This window comes from Sebastes fasciatus, chromosome 22, assembly GCF_043250625.1.
Source record: "Sebastes fasciatus isolate fSebFas1 chromosome 22, fSebFas1.pri, whole genome shotgun sequence".
Taxonomy (NCBI): Eukaryota; Metazoa; Chordata; class Actinopteri; order Perciformes; family Sebastidae; genus Sebastes; species Sebastes fasciatus.
Genome location: NC_133816.1, coordinates 15,108,939 through 15,122,659, shown reverse-complemented (window position 1 = coordinate 15,122,659; position 13,721 = coordinate 15,108,939). Strand labels below are relative to the sequence as shown.

The 13,721-nt window shown below is 42.1% G+C and overlaps 1 protein-coding gene across 15 annotated transcripts in view; it reads right to left on the bottom strand.

Annotated features, from left to right (window-relative positions):
- The window catches only part of LOC141760617 (phosphatidylinositol-binding clathrin assembly protein), an 87,245-nt gene that overhangs the window by 21,749 nt on the left and 51,775 nt on the right, over positions 1-13,721 (bottom strand). For 11 of the 15 annotated variants that reach the window (XM_074623566.1, XM_074623568.1, XM_074623560.1 and 8 more), the window contains 5 exons: positions 11,590-11,675; positions 10,199-10,322; positions 5,411-5,544; positions 4,620-4,720; positions 1,508-1,618 (listed from right to left, as the gene is read on the bottom strand). In XM_074623566.1, the coding sequence (XP_074479667.1) occupies positions 1,508-1,618; positions 4,620-4,720; positions 5,411-5,544; positions 10,199-10,322; positions 11,590-11,675 (556 nt within the window). The remainder of the gene's footprint in view (positions 1-1,507; positions 1,619-4,619; positions 4,721-5,410; positions 5,545-10,198; positions 10,323-11,589; positions 11,676-13,721) is intronic. The other 4 variants (XM_074623562.1, XM_074623565.1, XM_074623570.1 and 1 more) reach the window with 1 other exon arrangement.

Here is a 13,721-nt window from a genome sequence, read left to right as displayed (position 1 = left end):
TAGGTGCATCATCTGGAAAAGATTTGTTTGATTGTAGAATTTGCAGACATGTGTAGGAACCCTGAAAGAAAAGACGAGTTACTGAGGAAAATCAGGACTGGGATCAGTTAACTTTTAGTTCAATCAAGTAAAAAAAGAATCCTTAAAGGCCCTCTTACTAGTTTAAAGTGAGCGTGGCTCTGGGGGAAAAATGTGATGTCACAAGTTTCCATGCACCAATAAGGATTTAGCGATACCTACATCCAAATCTAATCACAATTGTGGGGTTGTTATCGTAAGTTGTCACTAAAATCTGATCAAATTACACTCTGAAGAAGCTGATTAGCTGAATTTTTGAGAGTTAAACTCAAAGGGATAGTTCGGGTGTTTTGAAGTGGGGTTGTATGAGGTACTTATCCATAGTCGGTGTATTATCTACAGTAGATGACTGTCGGTACGCCCCCAGTTTGGAGAAACAGACAAGAGTACCACCACAGAACCAAAGCGATGTACTGCTGTGGACGGGGGGCATCAGCAAGATGTATTTTAGACACCTAAAAGAATCAATATCAGTTTAAATGTACGCTATATTTAGAATATTTTCCCGGTTTACCTTGCTGTGGAGACAGCTATACAGTCTATGTTTCCAACAGGGAACCGAAGCCGTTATCTATGCTCTCGCCAAAGCCACCAGTCTCCATTGACAAAAACAGTAATTTTACCTCGCAGAACACAAGAGTTGCTGGTCTACCCCTGCCTGTTTTTGCGTTATTGTGTGACTTTGGTTAGTTTGGATTCACCAAAGTCACACAATAACACAAACATACTAACCGATCGAGGCAGCGGTAGACCCCTGTGTTCTGCGAGGTAAAATTACTGCTTTTTTCAATGGAGTCTGGTGGCTTTGTAAAAGAGCATAGATAACAGCTGCAGTTCCCCGTCAGAAAGGGCCGTCTGACAGCAAGGTAAAGCGGGGAAAATATTCTAAATATAGCGTACATTTAAACTGATATAGATTTTTTTAGGTGGCTAAAATACGTTTTTGCTGCTGCCCCAGTCAACAGCAGTGCATTGCTTTGCTCCCGTGCTGGTACTGCTACTTTCTCCAAACTGGGGGCGTGCCGACCGCCATCTACTGTAGGTAATACACTGATTATGAATAAGTACCTCATACAACCCCACTTCAAAACACACAAATTATCCCTTTAATAAATACCTACAAATTAAGATTTAAGATTTTTCAAGTTACTTGAAAATCCATCTGAATTTAAAGTGAACTGATCCCTCATCTCTGGGAGTTAGACATTACTGTCATTACGGAATTAGAGACTGTATATAAGAAACTCAAACAACAGGCTATTTGACAGAGCTGATAAAGCTACAAACACCCAACCCAGTAGCAGGAACAACCACAAGTCGCTGGAGCTAGTCAGAGGGTTAGTGAAATGCTATTCGCTTGTGCTGCCAGCAAAGTCAAAAGGTTTTAGTTTTTCAGTCTGTCTGGACAGTCAGACAGAGCTGGCTTTACCGGCTGCAGGTTGTGGGCCATTGTTACTGGGCGTGGCATTATTCCCAAACACGGCATCGAAATCTACAGTCATGGCTGCGGTGGTCTGCTGCAGAGGCTGGTTCTCCAATCCTGAGGGATGCAGTTAGATGTGACCGATTAAAAACCCTGCTTGGCTGTTGAAACTGTTGGACTATCTTGACACAGCTTTGAAATAACTGTAGATATATACATCAAATAGTGATTTAGCATGGATGGAAAATGCTCTTGTTAAGGATTCCACCACCTCCCGCTAAACTAATCCAATTAGATTAGGAACACGGACAGCACGGTCTCCAGCGTGCTGCCATTGTTGTTGCTTAGTAACTTGGGATTCTGTGAAGGCTGTCGGGAATGTCAGGCTTTCAGAGGAGCGTTAAGCCTTGCGCACGAGAAAATCCACTGATGCACCTTTTGTTTTGTTTTTTGTCTCCATGCACATCCCTGTCGGGGATTATAGGGCTTGACGCCTCAGAGAGCGGTCGTCTTTGTGGAGTCCAGGAAACAAGAATACACTAGAAAATTCACAAGACAGACAGTCCGCCACTGTTGCGGGGTAACCTTTCAGGAAACATAACAGAGATTCGTAAAGATGATCTAGAATTGATGGCGACATATAGAAAACGGTATACTAATTTACAGTATGGTAGTTTATGTGTAACGGCCACTGAAAGTGATTTTAGAAGCGTTTTTGACGTCCACACTGACTCCGTGAGACCCGCATCTGATGGAGACTAGTCTATTTTTGTTGCGTTTAGTGAAGCGTTATCTGCATAGACAACTGTAAAATCACACAATTATCCTGCTGTATATGTGTTTCAAACGTATTAATGCATCTACATTGATTGATCAAGGCTCCCAGTCTGTCTGTGAGCTCACCGGTTTCACTACAGGCAGATTCCCCTCACTTTTTACAGTGGGCAAGGAAATAAAATCAATGAATCAATACTTGGGCCTACAAATACTGTTGATTTCTTCCCATGGAGCCGACATGAAAACTATTTTGATTCAGTAAATGTCTGCTGTGTCAGTCAGGTGAAGCCAGGTTAGCGTGCCGCTGTCCGTTGACAGACGGGCAGAGACGTTAATGGAGGACAGAGTCAGTGTGGATTGGATGACAGAACGTTTACGCGCCGCTTACGTCTCGCTTCCAGTTGGGATTCCCAGTGAGAACCACAATTTTCTTACGTGACCCAACTAGCATGTCCATGCTTAACTGGCTTTCTGGTCGAGAGTTAGATGAGATGATTGATCCCACTCTCGTAGCTACATCTAGCTACATCTTCATATGAGAGTCATATCAATCTTCATGTCTAACTCTCTGCCAGAAAGCAAATCAAGCATATTCCCCAAAAATGGCAAACAATTTAAAATATGTTCTCCATTCTCCTGCCTGACTGAACACTTCATGAGTGTTTCTGACGTTTAAAGCCTTGGGCATTAACTGAAGTAAGCATCCTTTGTGTTGTTTTTGAGAAAAGCAAAAGGGGATCATTATCGCAGCTCCCGTGTCAGAGCCACTGATAGCGTAGGGGGGCTGATATTTGAGCTAAGAAGTAGCTCTGGCTCTGAAGTCTGGCCAAACTCTTTATAAACGGCTCCAGTTTAATCCTCTGTCATAAATCCTGTAATACTCCGCGCTAACAGGGTTTCCTTCCAGATGCATCTTTGTGCTGCTTTTTTTTGATTTGCTGATTTTGAGCTGAAATGTCAACGGAAATAGGAGGGGGGGAATATATACTGTACAGCAAAGCTAATATGTGAAAAGTCAATGTTGTTGCTCAGCATTTTCTGCCGCAGCCTCATTTTCCACACTGACAAACAAGAAAACGAGGCTGACATTTCCTCGAAGCTGCTCGCATCGGAGTTGCAGGATTCATTATCACAAAAAATACACAATGTAAACACCTGCACCCCTAACCGTGTGTCTACACAAGACACCGGCTGGGTCATGCAACATTAGCGTTTGAAGGAAAGGAGGGGAATGATGATGGGTGGATGGATGGTTGACATAAAAAGACAAACAACAGATGGATGAGCAGAGGGAGAATAACTCCACAATGCCAAACACACTTTGAAAAATGACAGACTTTGTGCTCAGACATGAATTGATCTGTGTGTGCATGTAGGTAGGTGTCCATCTGCCTTTGCCTTCATATACGTGTACATGCTAGTGTTGCACGGTATACTGATACTAAAAAGGTATCGTGATACCCGGACGTTAAAAACGGTACCCTGTTTTATTAGTACCGGTACTACAAAGACTAAACTGTAGTGACAACCAGAAGGATGGAGTAATGAACCGCTCAGCGGCTGCACAGTCTCGCTCTGAGCTGGTGTCTGTATCAGCAGAACTCCCTTCAAAAAAACGAGGAAATAACAGCGCAGCTCTAATTACCGATCAAACGTGCCGATAAAATTTGATTCACCATCTTTTCTGAATCTGTCGAAGCATCTCTTGTAATTCGGCAAACACATAATCCCCCAAAAGAGCATGTGTTAAAGTATTATTTTACCGTCTGTCTCTGTAACGTGAAATAGGACGTAGAGGAAAAGAGTGATTCTCTTCACACCACTTTGACACAACACAGCTCTTTCTACAGTTACTGTGGTGTCTTACTGATTTTAGCAGCTTTTCCTTCATCACGTCTCACAGAACTTCCATCTGAATTTATTATTATTTTGTGGGTCTCGCCTTCTTCCGTGCTGCAGTACCACTCTCTGCCTGAACTGCCACTGATGGCCGGCGGGGGCGCTGTTTTACAAAAATAAGCCTTATTAAACGCTGTTTAATGATTGATATCTGGTTGAAAATATAAAGTTGGATATCGATGAAATCACAAACTCAAGTATAGGAGACATCAGATTACTACTTTAATTAATACATTTTTAATTAATTATTTAAAAAAAATAATTTTAAGTTCCATGTTCTGTCATCCATTATTCCATTACTTTTCCTGATTCCTGGTTTCCTGGATTTCACCGGGGTATCGTTTCAGTATCGGTATCGAGATATTTATCGTGACAACACTAGTACATGCAGGTGTGTGTTTGTGCAAGTGTGTGTGTGTGTGTGTGTGTGTAGGTAGCGTACCTCCCCAGGCACTGTTGGCGGTGGAGATTGAAGGAGTGCTCTGCACAGCGGGGATGAAGGCCGGCTGAAGATCAAACAGGTCACTGTTCAGATTGGGCACACTGAGGAGAGAACGAGATGAGAGAGAGAGAGAGAGAGAGAGGATGGAGATAAAAAGTAAGAGAGAAAATAGGAGGAAAAAAACAAAAAGTGGTGAATAGAGGAGAATAAAGGACAGAAAGATGAATGAGGGAAAGTGAAAAAGTCAGCGAGAGACGAAGAGAAACAGAAGAGGTATGGAAAGACGGATGGAGAAGGAGCATTAATATTTAATCAATCACGCATAAATACCTAAAGTCACCGCTAAAAGTGTACGTTTTGTCACAGATAAAGATTAATCCTTGCTCTTTGAAGGGCTGTTAAAACTTCCACGGCAGCATTAAAACAGTTTAGACCAGTAAGTTCAGAGCGTGTAACAGTCTGTGCATGCTGAGTATAAATTCTCTACTGATTATCAAGAACAAATAGTCTTATTGTTACTCTGCTACAGCTGGAATCAGTCGGGGTTGTGATACAAGGATTTGTTTTGTTGTTGGGGAATAAATTTGAAACAGCCTGCAGAGGTTTTCTTCTTTACAAAAAGTGATATGTTGTTGAAGAATAACCATTCGTACGTCCTGCTTTCCTCAGTTTAAGAGGACCGTAGTGGGGAATAAGCTTTTCACATGGTGCTTTATCGTCGACATTTGTTTTAATCCAATGTGCATTTTTAAAATGCACTATCTGTGTGTTTATCTGTGTTGTGTGTGTACCTGCTGGCAGACAGCGTGGAGGTGAACAACTCTGGGGTTTGTGTGATGTGGTTGTTGTTGGCGCTGCCTATCGACTGGCTGCTGGGGGAGGCAGAGGGAGGAGTCTGCACGCCCATCTCCTTCAGGCGCTGGTCCTGCACCACATACACACACAGAAAGAAAAAACACCACAATGTGAAAACAATGGTTAAACAGTCATTTCCCACTGGAAATGAATACGAGTTTTGTTTCCAGTAAACTCACAATCCTGGAAGATGACAAACACATTCTCTCACGCGGCCTTTAAGGTGAGCACAATGACAAAAATTCACTCAGCTGTCAGGCATCTCATTGCAAACACGTCCAATGTTCGAGACGTTATGAGTAAAAGCATGAAGGCAGACTTTTTAATTTGTATCCTTTGGTGATATTCGGACCGTTCTTGGCTTTAGATTTAAGTCTAAAATCCAGGCCTGCATCCAACTGAATTTTCTAAAGTCCGTTTATTGCTTGGTTTTTCCTGCCAAGGTTGCCTGGTGGTGTGGGAGTCAGCATACACAGTGTATATAATGATGGACGATTAGCTGAGAGTACTTTAAAACAAATCATATTGGTTTCTAGTGACCAAAAAGCTCTGCAGCGCTGTTTCCTCGTGATGCTAAAAGCCTCTCAAACTGTACTTGACCCTGTCCTGCTGAGACACAGGTGCAGCTGAAATGTAGACTGTGACAAACATCAACAAAGTCCAGCCACCGCTAACCTGAAACGTCAAGAACAAAACCGGCGAGGGGCTTTTGCATCATTTTCAGTTGATTCATGGTGATTAAGTTGAGACGTAAGAAGCCTGCAAATTGCTTTCATTTAGCACAAACAGTGGCAATAACTGCTGGAGAAACCCACCTTAATGACACAGTTAAACCGCCCGAGGTTATTTTACCCGCTGATCCCAGATCAACACTCCTGTACATTGAAGGTGCTCCTACTCATTTTTCAGTTTTAAAGACATCTCCCATCCTCCTCCAGACTTTCATTTCTTGCATGAATTTGAACATTTTGCTTCAGTTTCAGTTTGACGCACGCTGGCAACAGCAGAGGAATCTGACTGTGAACAACTTCCTATCACTCTATAACTTTAGATGATGCTATATAACAACACATTTTAAAGGAAAATGGTGTAACATTGGAATATAATATTAATAAGTATGTTTTCTTTAGTGTATAATCACCTGAAAATAAGAATCGTCGTGTTTTCGCTACCTTAGAATGAGACGCTTATCTCTGCATACTAGGGATGTGACGTTGAGGAAATTTTCCGGTGTTACCGATTACTTCAAATATGTAACAAGAAAAGACAGCGCTCAATATACAGTATGTAGGGCTCTTACTTTGATCTTTAAAGGGGACATATTATGCATTTGTGCTTTTTCCCTTTCCTTTAGTGTGTTATATAGTTTTTTGTGCATGTAAAAGATCTGCAAAGTTAAAAAGCCCAAAGTCCACGCCCACAAAAACACTGCTCCTGAAATGCTTGAAGTCCTGCCTTTTCTTCTGTAACACGGTGATGTCACCAAGTAACACATTTTGGCTACGGGCTAGTTTAACACGCCCTCAAACAAAGCTAGTTCGAGCGTAGTCCGAAGAGTTTGGTTCGGTTGATAAATCACAACAGTGATACAGCTGACCAATAAGAGCAGACTGGGCTTTTTGAGAGGGCGGGGCAGGAGCTCAAACAGAGCGTTTCAGACAGCGGGTGAAAAGAGGTGCTGCAGCACAGCCGGTGTGAGAAAAATAAAGCGTTTTTTGAACATTAAAGCATGTAAACACGTTCTAGTAGAAACCCCAAATACAAGTATGAAGACAAAAATAAGCATAATAGGTCCTCTTTAACGTTGGATGGCGGTGTGTCTGGCCATCGTAGCTCTCCTACACGCTTGGCACAGTTTCAGTTGGTTGCAATCTGCAACCTCACCACTAGATGCCGCCGAATCCCACACACTGCACCTTTAATGTGTGACAGTGAGTGTAAATATAAATACAATTCATGAAATCCATTATAGGTAATCCATACTGTTCCTCTATGCAGTTTATAAAACATGTTCAACCTGCCTGTACTGCTTGTGTATAATCCCATAAGTGACTACATTCAGTTGTATTGCTTTATCGATTGAATTGCTGTTTTATTGCTTATTTCTCGTGCCATCTGCCTATATTTCTCGCTGGATCTTATTACTTTTGCTGCAGCAATGACCTCATTTCTCCACGGGGATCAATACATGTGTTTCTTATCATGTAGGAACATCTACTGGGATAAACAAAACAGTGCTGTTTGGCAGGCGAGGAAAGCAATTTACAGTGTAGATTCTTAGTATGGATGGCCACAGAGGGAGCAGACATGCTGCTTCTCTTGCCTATTTTATTTATACACGGACACCCAGGGGTTTTAATTCAGTTTAAAACCCCGACTTTAAAAAGTATGGAAATGATCCAATTGGTTTTACAACCTCGTCCACCTTTAAAAGAATTTGGACTTTGAGCAGATTAATAAACAGGATCTCCCGCTGTAGCAGCCTGAGCCGGGGCCGAGTCCTCTTCATTTATATTCTGACAGTGTAGCGTGGAACAAATGGGAACTGATGTTATTGTTTGAGTTAAGGCCCCAGCTGGACAGTAGCGGAGTGTGTATGTGTGTGTCGAGTCCATATGGACACCAGAGCGCGCAGACAGCTGGACTAGAGTATTTGGACGACCCCTGCTCAACCCGGCTCTCTCACTCCGTTTCTTACTTTATCTCCCCTCTCCTTTCAGACTAAACCCAAAGGTAATCAGTGGACCTTGGCAGAAACAGGGCAACGAAGGGCACGGAGTAAACAGCGCGCTAAAATCCAATCAACCGCACTCACAAACAAACGCACACTGGCAGCACACACTGCGCCCCTAATCTGCCAGGAGATACACATGCTTCATACAGATCAACACAGCTCACTGGCAACACTGCTAGACACACACTGTATCGTCTCTGCCAGGATGTAAGCATGCTTGACATGCACACACACACACACACACACACACACACACACACACACACTGAGCCGCCGCTATGTGCCTGTTTTGTAGCTTCGCTGCTCTTACTCAATTACAGTTTGCTGTAAGGCAGGACTCCCGGGGCTGGAGCATGAAATGTCAACACATTTTACACTTGACTTTTCTATTGCTCCGCTCGCCACTGAGACTCTTGGCCTTTATCCTCAACTGGAGTTCAGAACTCAAACAGCAAAGTTGCCGGGCAATCTATCAGCAACAGCACACTCTGATTTCTACAGCACAGCAAAGTGGAGCGCTGCTATATATTTTTTTTGGTATCAACATTTTTTGCCATTTGTCAGGGCTCAAGTTTTCAGTAGTTGCTGCAGATTTTTGAAGTATATTGTAGCTCTGCTAGCAAAGTCACAGCGTGTTCTTAAATCTAAGGCAATGACTGCAGTGGTTTGTTGTTGTTAGTTCAGATGATCTAAAGCTACATCCACACTGATACATTTTCATATTAAAATACACAACATTTGCTAGGGCTGGGACGATACCTTTATCTCCCGATTTGATACTATCACGATACTTGGGTGCCGATTCAATATGTATTGCGATTTTTAAGTATTAAGTAACACCCTACCATGAGAAGAAGTTGAATCATACAGTTCTGGGGACTTTTACTTTGGAAAATATCTAAATGAATACACTTAAAATGTTTTATTTCCAGCATACAGTATATAAATATATAAAGAGTTTAATAGCTACCATGTCTAGTTTCGTAAAAGCAAAATCTGAATTTTGTGTATCCAGTCCAGTTGCCTAAAGCTCCCAATGGCATGAATAAATAACGTAAAATCACACTAAAATGACAAGAAATAAACTAAAATGATGTATTAAAGGACAATACAAGATGCTTCATAGGCCAACTAACCGTTATAAAACATTTTAGAAACACCATCAGAATTATTGTCCTGTCATGTCCCGACACAAACAAGAAAATCAGACTTTGGTTCTCTCTGTGCTCACAAGCACAGCAAACAGCAAAAACGTACATCGAGAATATTTGCACAGACACAAAGTTCAAACAAGAAAAACAAACTAGCGAAGGATAAACAATGTGTTAGGGGAAGATTTTAGTTCTTTTTCTATGAACTACTACATTGGATGTGGTGTTAAACACCCCATTTACACGGGGCATTAGCGTGTGATCTGTATCTGGATATCCTATCTGAATAAGGAAGAATACATTAAAAGGGGGAGTGCACTGATTTTACTCGGGGTGTAACGATACGTTTTTACAACAATACAAATCACTTTCCATGGTTCTGATACGATTCAAGGACGATATTTGGCTCATCTAGATTCAATGACTTGAAAGGACAACTTGCCGAGCGCCTATCAATGTAGCTGGATCGTAGGACTATAAATCGATGTAGTAGATGAATCGTTACACCCGAAGATTTTACACATTCAAGTCTGTTTACATGTGTTGGGGAGCACTACTGCAGATGTGAAAACAAGCTGTGTGAAGCCTTTTTGTGTCTCCAGAGGGAGATGCATGAAGTGTGATAATCGTAAGGATAACAATAGGCGTAATAATATATCCAGTGCAGATGACTACCAGCTGTAAACGGGGACTAAATCTAGAATGCATCCCTCGTAAATCCTTGAGAGCTGCTTAAAGCAGAGTGAGAGGGTGACAGCAGTATCTACTTGACCTGCTGCTGCTGCTGCTACGGAGTCAGATTCAGAGGGGATTTGTTATAAAATATAAAAAAGTGTTACCTTCAGAGCCTGCAGTCTGGCCTGCTCCTCCTCCAGGGCCTGCTGCTTCTCCTTCTCGTCCATGCGGCTGAAGGACATGCCGGTGGAGGAGAGAGATGAGACGGCGCTGGACAGAGTGGACGCTCTGCGAAAAAACATTTTCAGATAGATTTACGCAGCCATTTTAATCTACTTTGAAACGGTCTATTTATGTGTCTTTAACAACAGTCGCAAGGGAGGCTAAATAACACCACAAAGTTATGCTGAATTTTGGCGAGGAAAAACTTGTCATGGCCATTTTCAAAGGGGTCCCTCGGTTTTCTTCATGCAGTATAAATGTATTATTTTCGCCTATTCTAAAAATGGTGTGTTTGAATATTTCTGCATACTGGGGTCCCTAAACAGTCTTGGAATTACATAAATTGGGTATCACTGTAAAGCCGAGACTCTTGTGGATCCAATGAGTCCAACTGTATTCATGTGTGATGATGTCCCCATAGTAGCCTCATGAATCTTTACAGCCAAAAATTAGAAACCTAGGGCTACTATCTGTTACACAGATTTGGTGCTAAATTTAAAGTTTTTTTACTGCTCAAGAATTGATAAAAATGATTAATAATCCCTTGAAAATACCACATTAAGTCACCAAGACCTTGAGGAACACCATAGAAAAAGCCATGCTGTGATTTTTTTTTTTTTTCCTGCAATAATTGCATTTTTCGGCGATTGGATGGCGAGCACATCTGTTGTGTAAACTGCTCAGAAACCCCCTTATTGTCAATCTACCTAGGAAAGCCATCCATCCTCTGAATGCTCTAGGTCTCTAGTTTGTGGCTGTAAAGTTTCATGAGGCTGTGATTATCCTAGAGGTCACCACAGGTCATTATATACAGTGAGGTCAAGTTTCAAAAATTTGTCTCTATGGGGACTAACATCATCACACATGAATACAGTTGGACTCATTGGATCCACAAGAGTCTCAGCTTTACAGTGATACCCAATTTATGTTATTCCAAGACTGTTTAGGGACCCCAGTATGCAGAAATATAAAAATACTCAATATCATAAAGTGGGCATGTCTGTAAAGGGGATACTCGTGGGTACCCATAGGACCTATTTTCAGTCATATATCATGAGGTCAGAGGTCAAGGGACCCCTTTGAAAATGTCAATGCCAGTTTTTTCCTGCCAAATTTTAGCCTAACATTGGAGCGTTATTTAGCCTCCTTCCCGACAAGCTAACATGACATGGTTGGTAGCAATGATTCCTTAGGTTAACCTTCACTCTAGCTCTAAAACCTGCTACTGTACAGCCTCTGAAGGACAGTAAAGTCGGTCAGGATTGCCTCCTCTGGTTTGGGTGTGCTACGTTTAAAGAAAACTGAAAGCTGACAGGCAGTTCAGACGTCTAACCTGGTGTCTGCATTCAATTCCTTGGTCTTCTTGCCCTCCAGAGAGGCCAAGTGCTGCTCCAAAGCCTCCAGGAGGCTGCTGGGGGCCTGACGGAGAGACAGAGAGAGAAATATGAGAAAAAGAGAAAGAAATTCCACTTCTCAAGAATCCTTTCTCTCTTCTTTCTTTCTCTCATATGCACCAAAAAGACCTGCCTACACATACAGTAGCACACACACAGCACCCAGAGTTAGTTGGTCTCACAGGAAGGTAACAGAGTGCATCAGGCTCCAAGAATAGCCATGGCAACATGCAGCAAACACTCGCACTGTTAGCAGGAGACTCAAAGGAGAGAGAGAGAGAACAAAGGAGGAGGTTGAAAAACAAAAGAGCGAGGGGAAAAAGGTGGAGATCGGCGAAGGAGAGGTTGCGAACACTTCTTCTTCTTCTTAACATGAGCATTCGACTTCCCTTTGCTGCGTTTTACCCTGCTTATCTCGCAGTGTCCCTCGCTCTGTGAGGTCCTGGCCCTGACTTGTCAGTAAGTCTCCGCTCTAGTTGAACCAAATCTCTGCATATTTACTCCACGTGGGGGATTGAGCTTCATTTGTTTAACCTTTATCCAGAAAAAACATCTCTAAAAATGCTCTTTGTTGCACTTGAGCTCAACTTAGTGATCAGGTTACTTGGGGGATCGTTGCTACGCTACTACAGAATTCAGCTGCAAATTCAAGTTCACCTCCAATCGCTTCGCGTTGCACAACACAACGTCTTCAGTGCTCGTTAGGTAACTCATTAAAAACCACGGGGGAAACAAGAGGGTGAAAAGCGAGCGAGACAGCTGCATTATTAAGTGGGTCTTTTTTTTTTACGCACATCTACAACTTTAACACGAAGTAAATAGTTCAGCTTCACTTTTGGCTGAGAGGGGAGAGGAGGAGAGGAAATTCTTCCACTGAGAAAAAATATGACAACGTCATGTCTGTCTCTCCGTCCACAAGAATGTGAAGTGTGCTGTCAGTAGGGCTGCATACAAACACTCACACACACACACACACACACACAGTTGGGAGTGTTTTGGCTTCTGGGTGCTTTGCGGCTGGCGAGACGGCGGGCTCTCGCCAAACTGTTGCCTGGTTGTTAAAGAAACAGCGACTCGCAGAAGAGAAAGAGGCCGTCTTTAACTGTCAGTGGGTCTGAATGGGTGAAAAGAGGAGCTTGTGTACGTCCAGTCAATATTAGCTCTGACACAAACACTCTGCAGTCTCCCCATCTCTTGACTGTCTTTCTTTTCACATATTGGGAGTAGGGTTGAGTAATAGTTAAAGGTCTTATTGATAACATTTTTTATGTAGACGAATATTACAAAAACAAAATAACATCCACAGAGCCTTTGGAAAGTTGCTGAATAAAAGTATGGCTTTTCTTGAAAAATATTATTGCGATTTAATCATTTAAAAAATTTCGACGGGTCCAAAATTCATGTTTTGTTTATCTCTGTGGAAGATTGGTTCCCTCGGCGTTTATTTACCGTTTCGTTCCATGTATCTGATTTTACAAAGACTCGTTCTGAAGTGAATGCAATGGAACGCGGGAGGGAGAATGCGACATCTAGTGGCTGAATGTTATCAATAGCACCTTTAAGTTATTCTACAGTATCGTTGTTTGACTTTTGTTATTGAATAAGAAGCATTTTCCAAAAGGTTCGGTGTGTTTTATGCATGTTTGTAATCCCGAGGGGTTAAAAAAACAACAACAAGGAATACCTGAATACCAAAATTGAAAATCAATTACCTATCCAACGAGCGAACAACCAAATATTTGAATATTCCGATACAGCCCTAATTGCGAGTGTAGCATTTATCTAAAGACGCTTAACGATAGCGCTAACTTTGGAAGGCAGGGAGACGTAGAAAGAAGTTGTCCCCCCCTTTCTTCTCTCTCGTGTTTCCTCTTTTTTACAATGATTACACGGTAATGCTCATCAAGGGTCATCCGCTATTAAAGCATCGCCTCCATGCATGTTGAAGCCATGATGTTGTGCATGATAAATATAAAATAAACAACATCTTAACAGCGGATTATAAATGAGCGAGTGGAAAACCCGGTGCAGGGATTCTTTTCATGCAAATGCAGACGACAGAGAGGTGAAG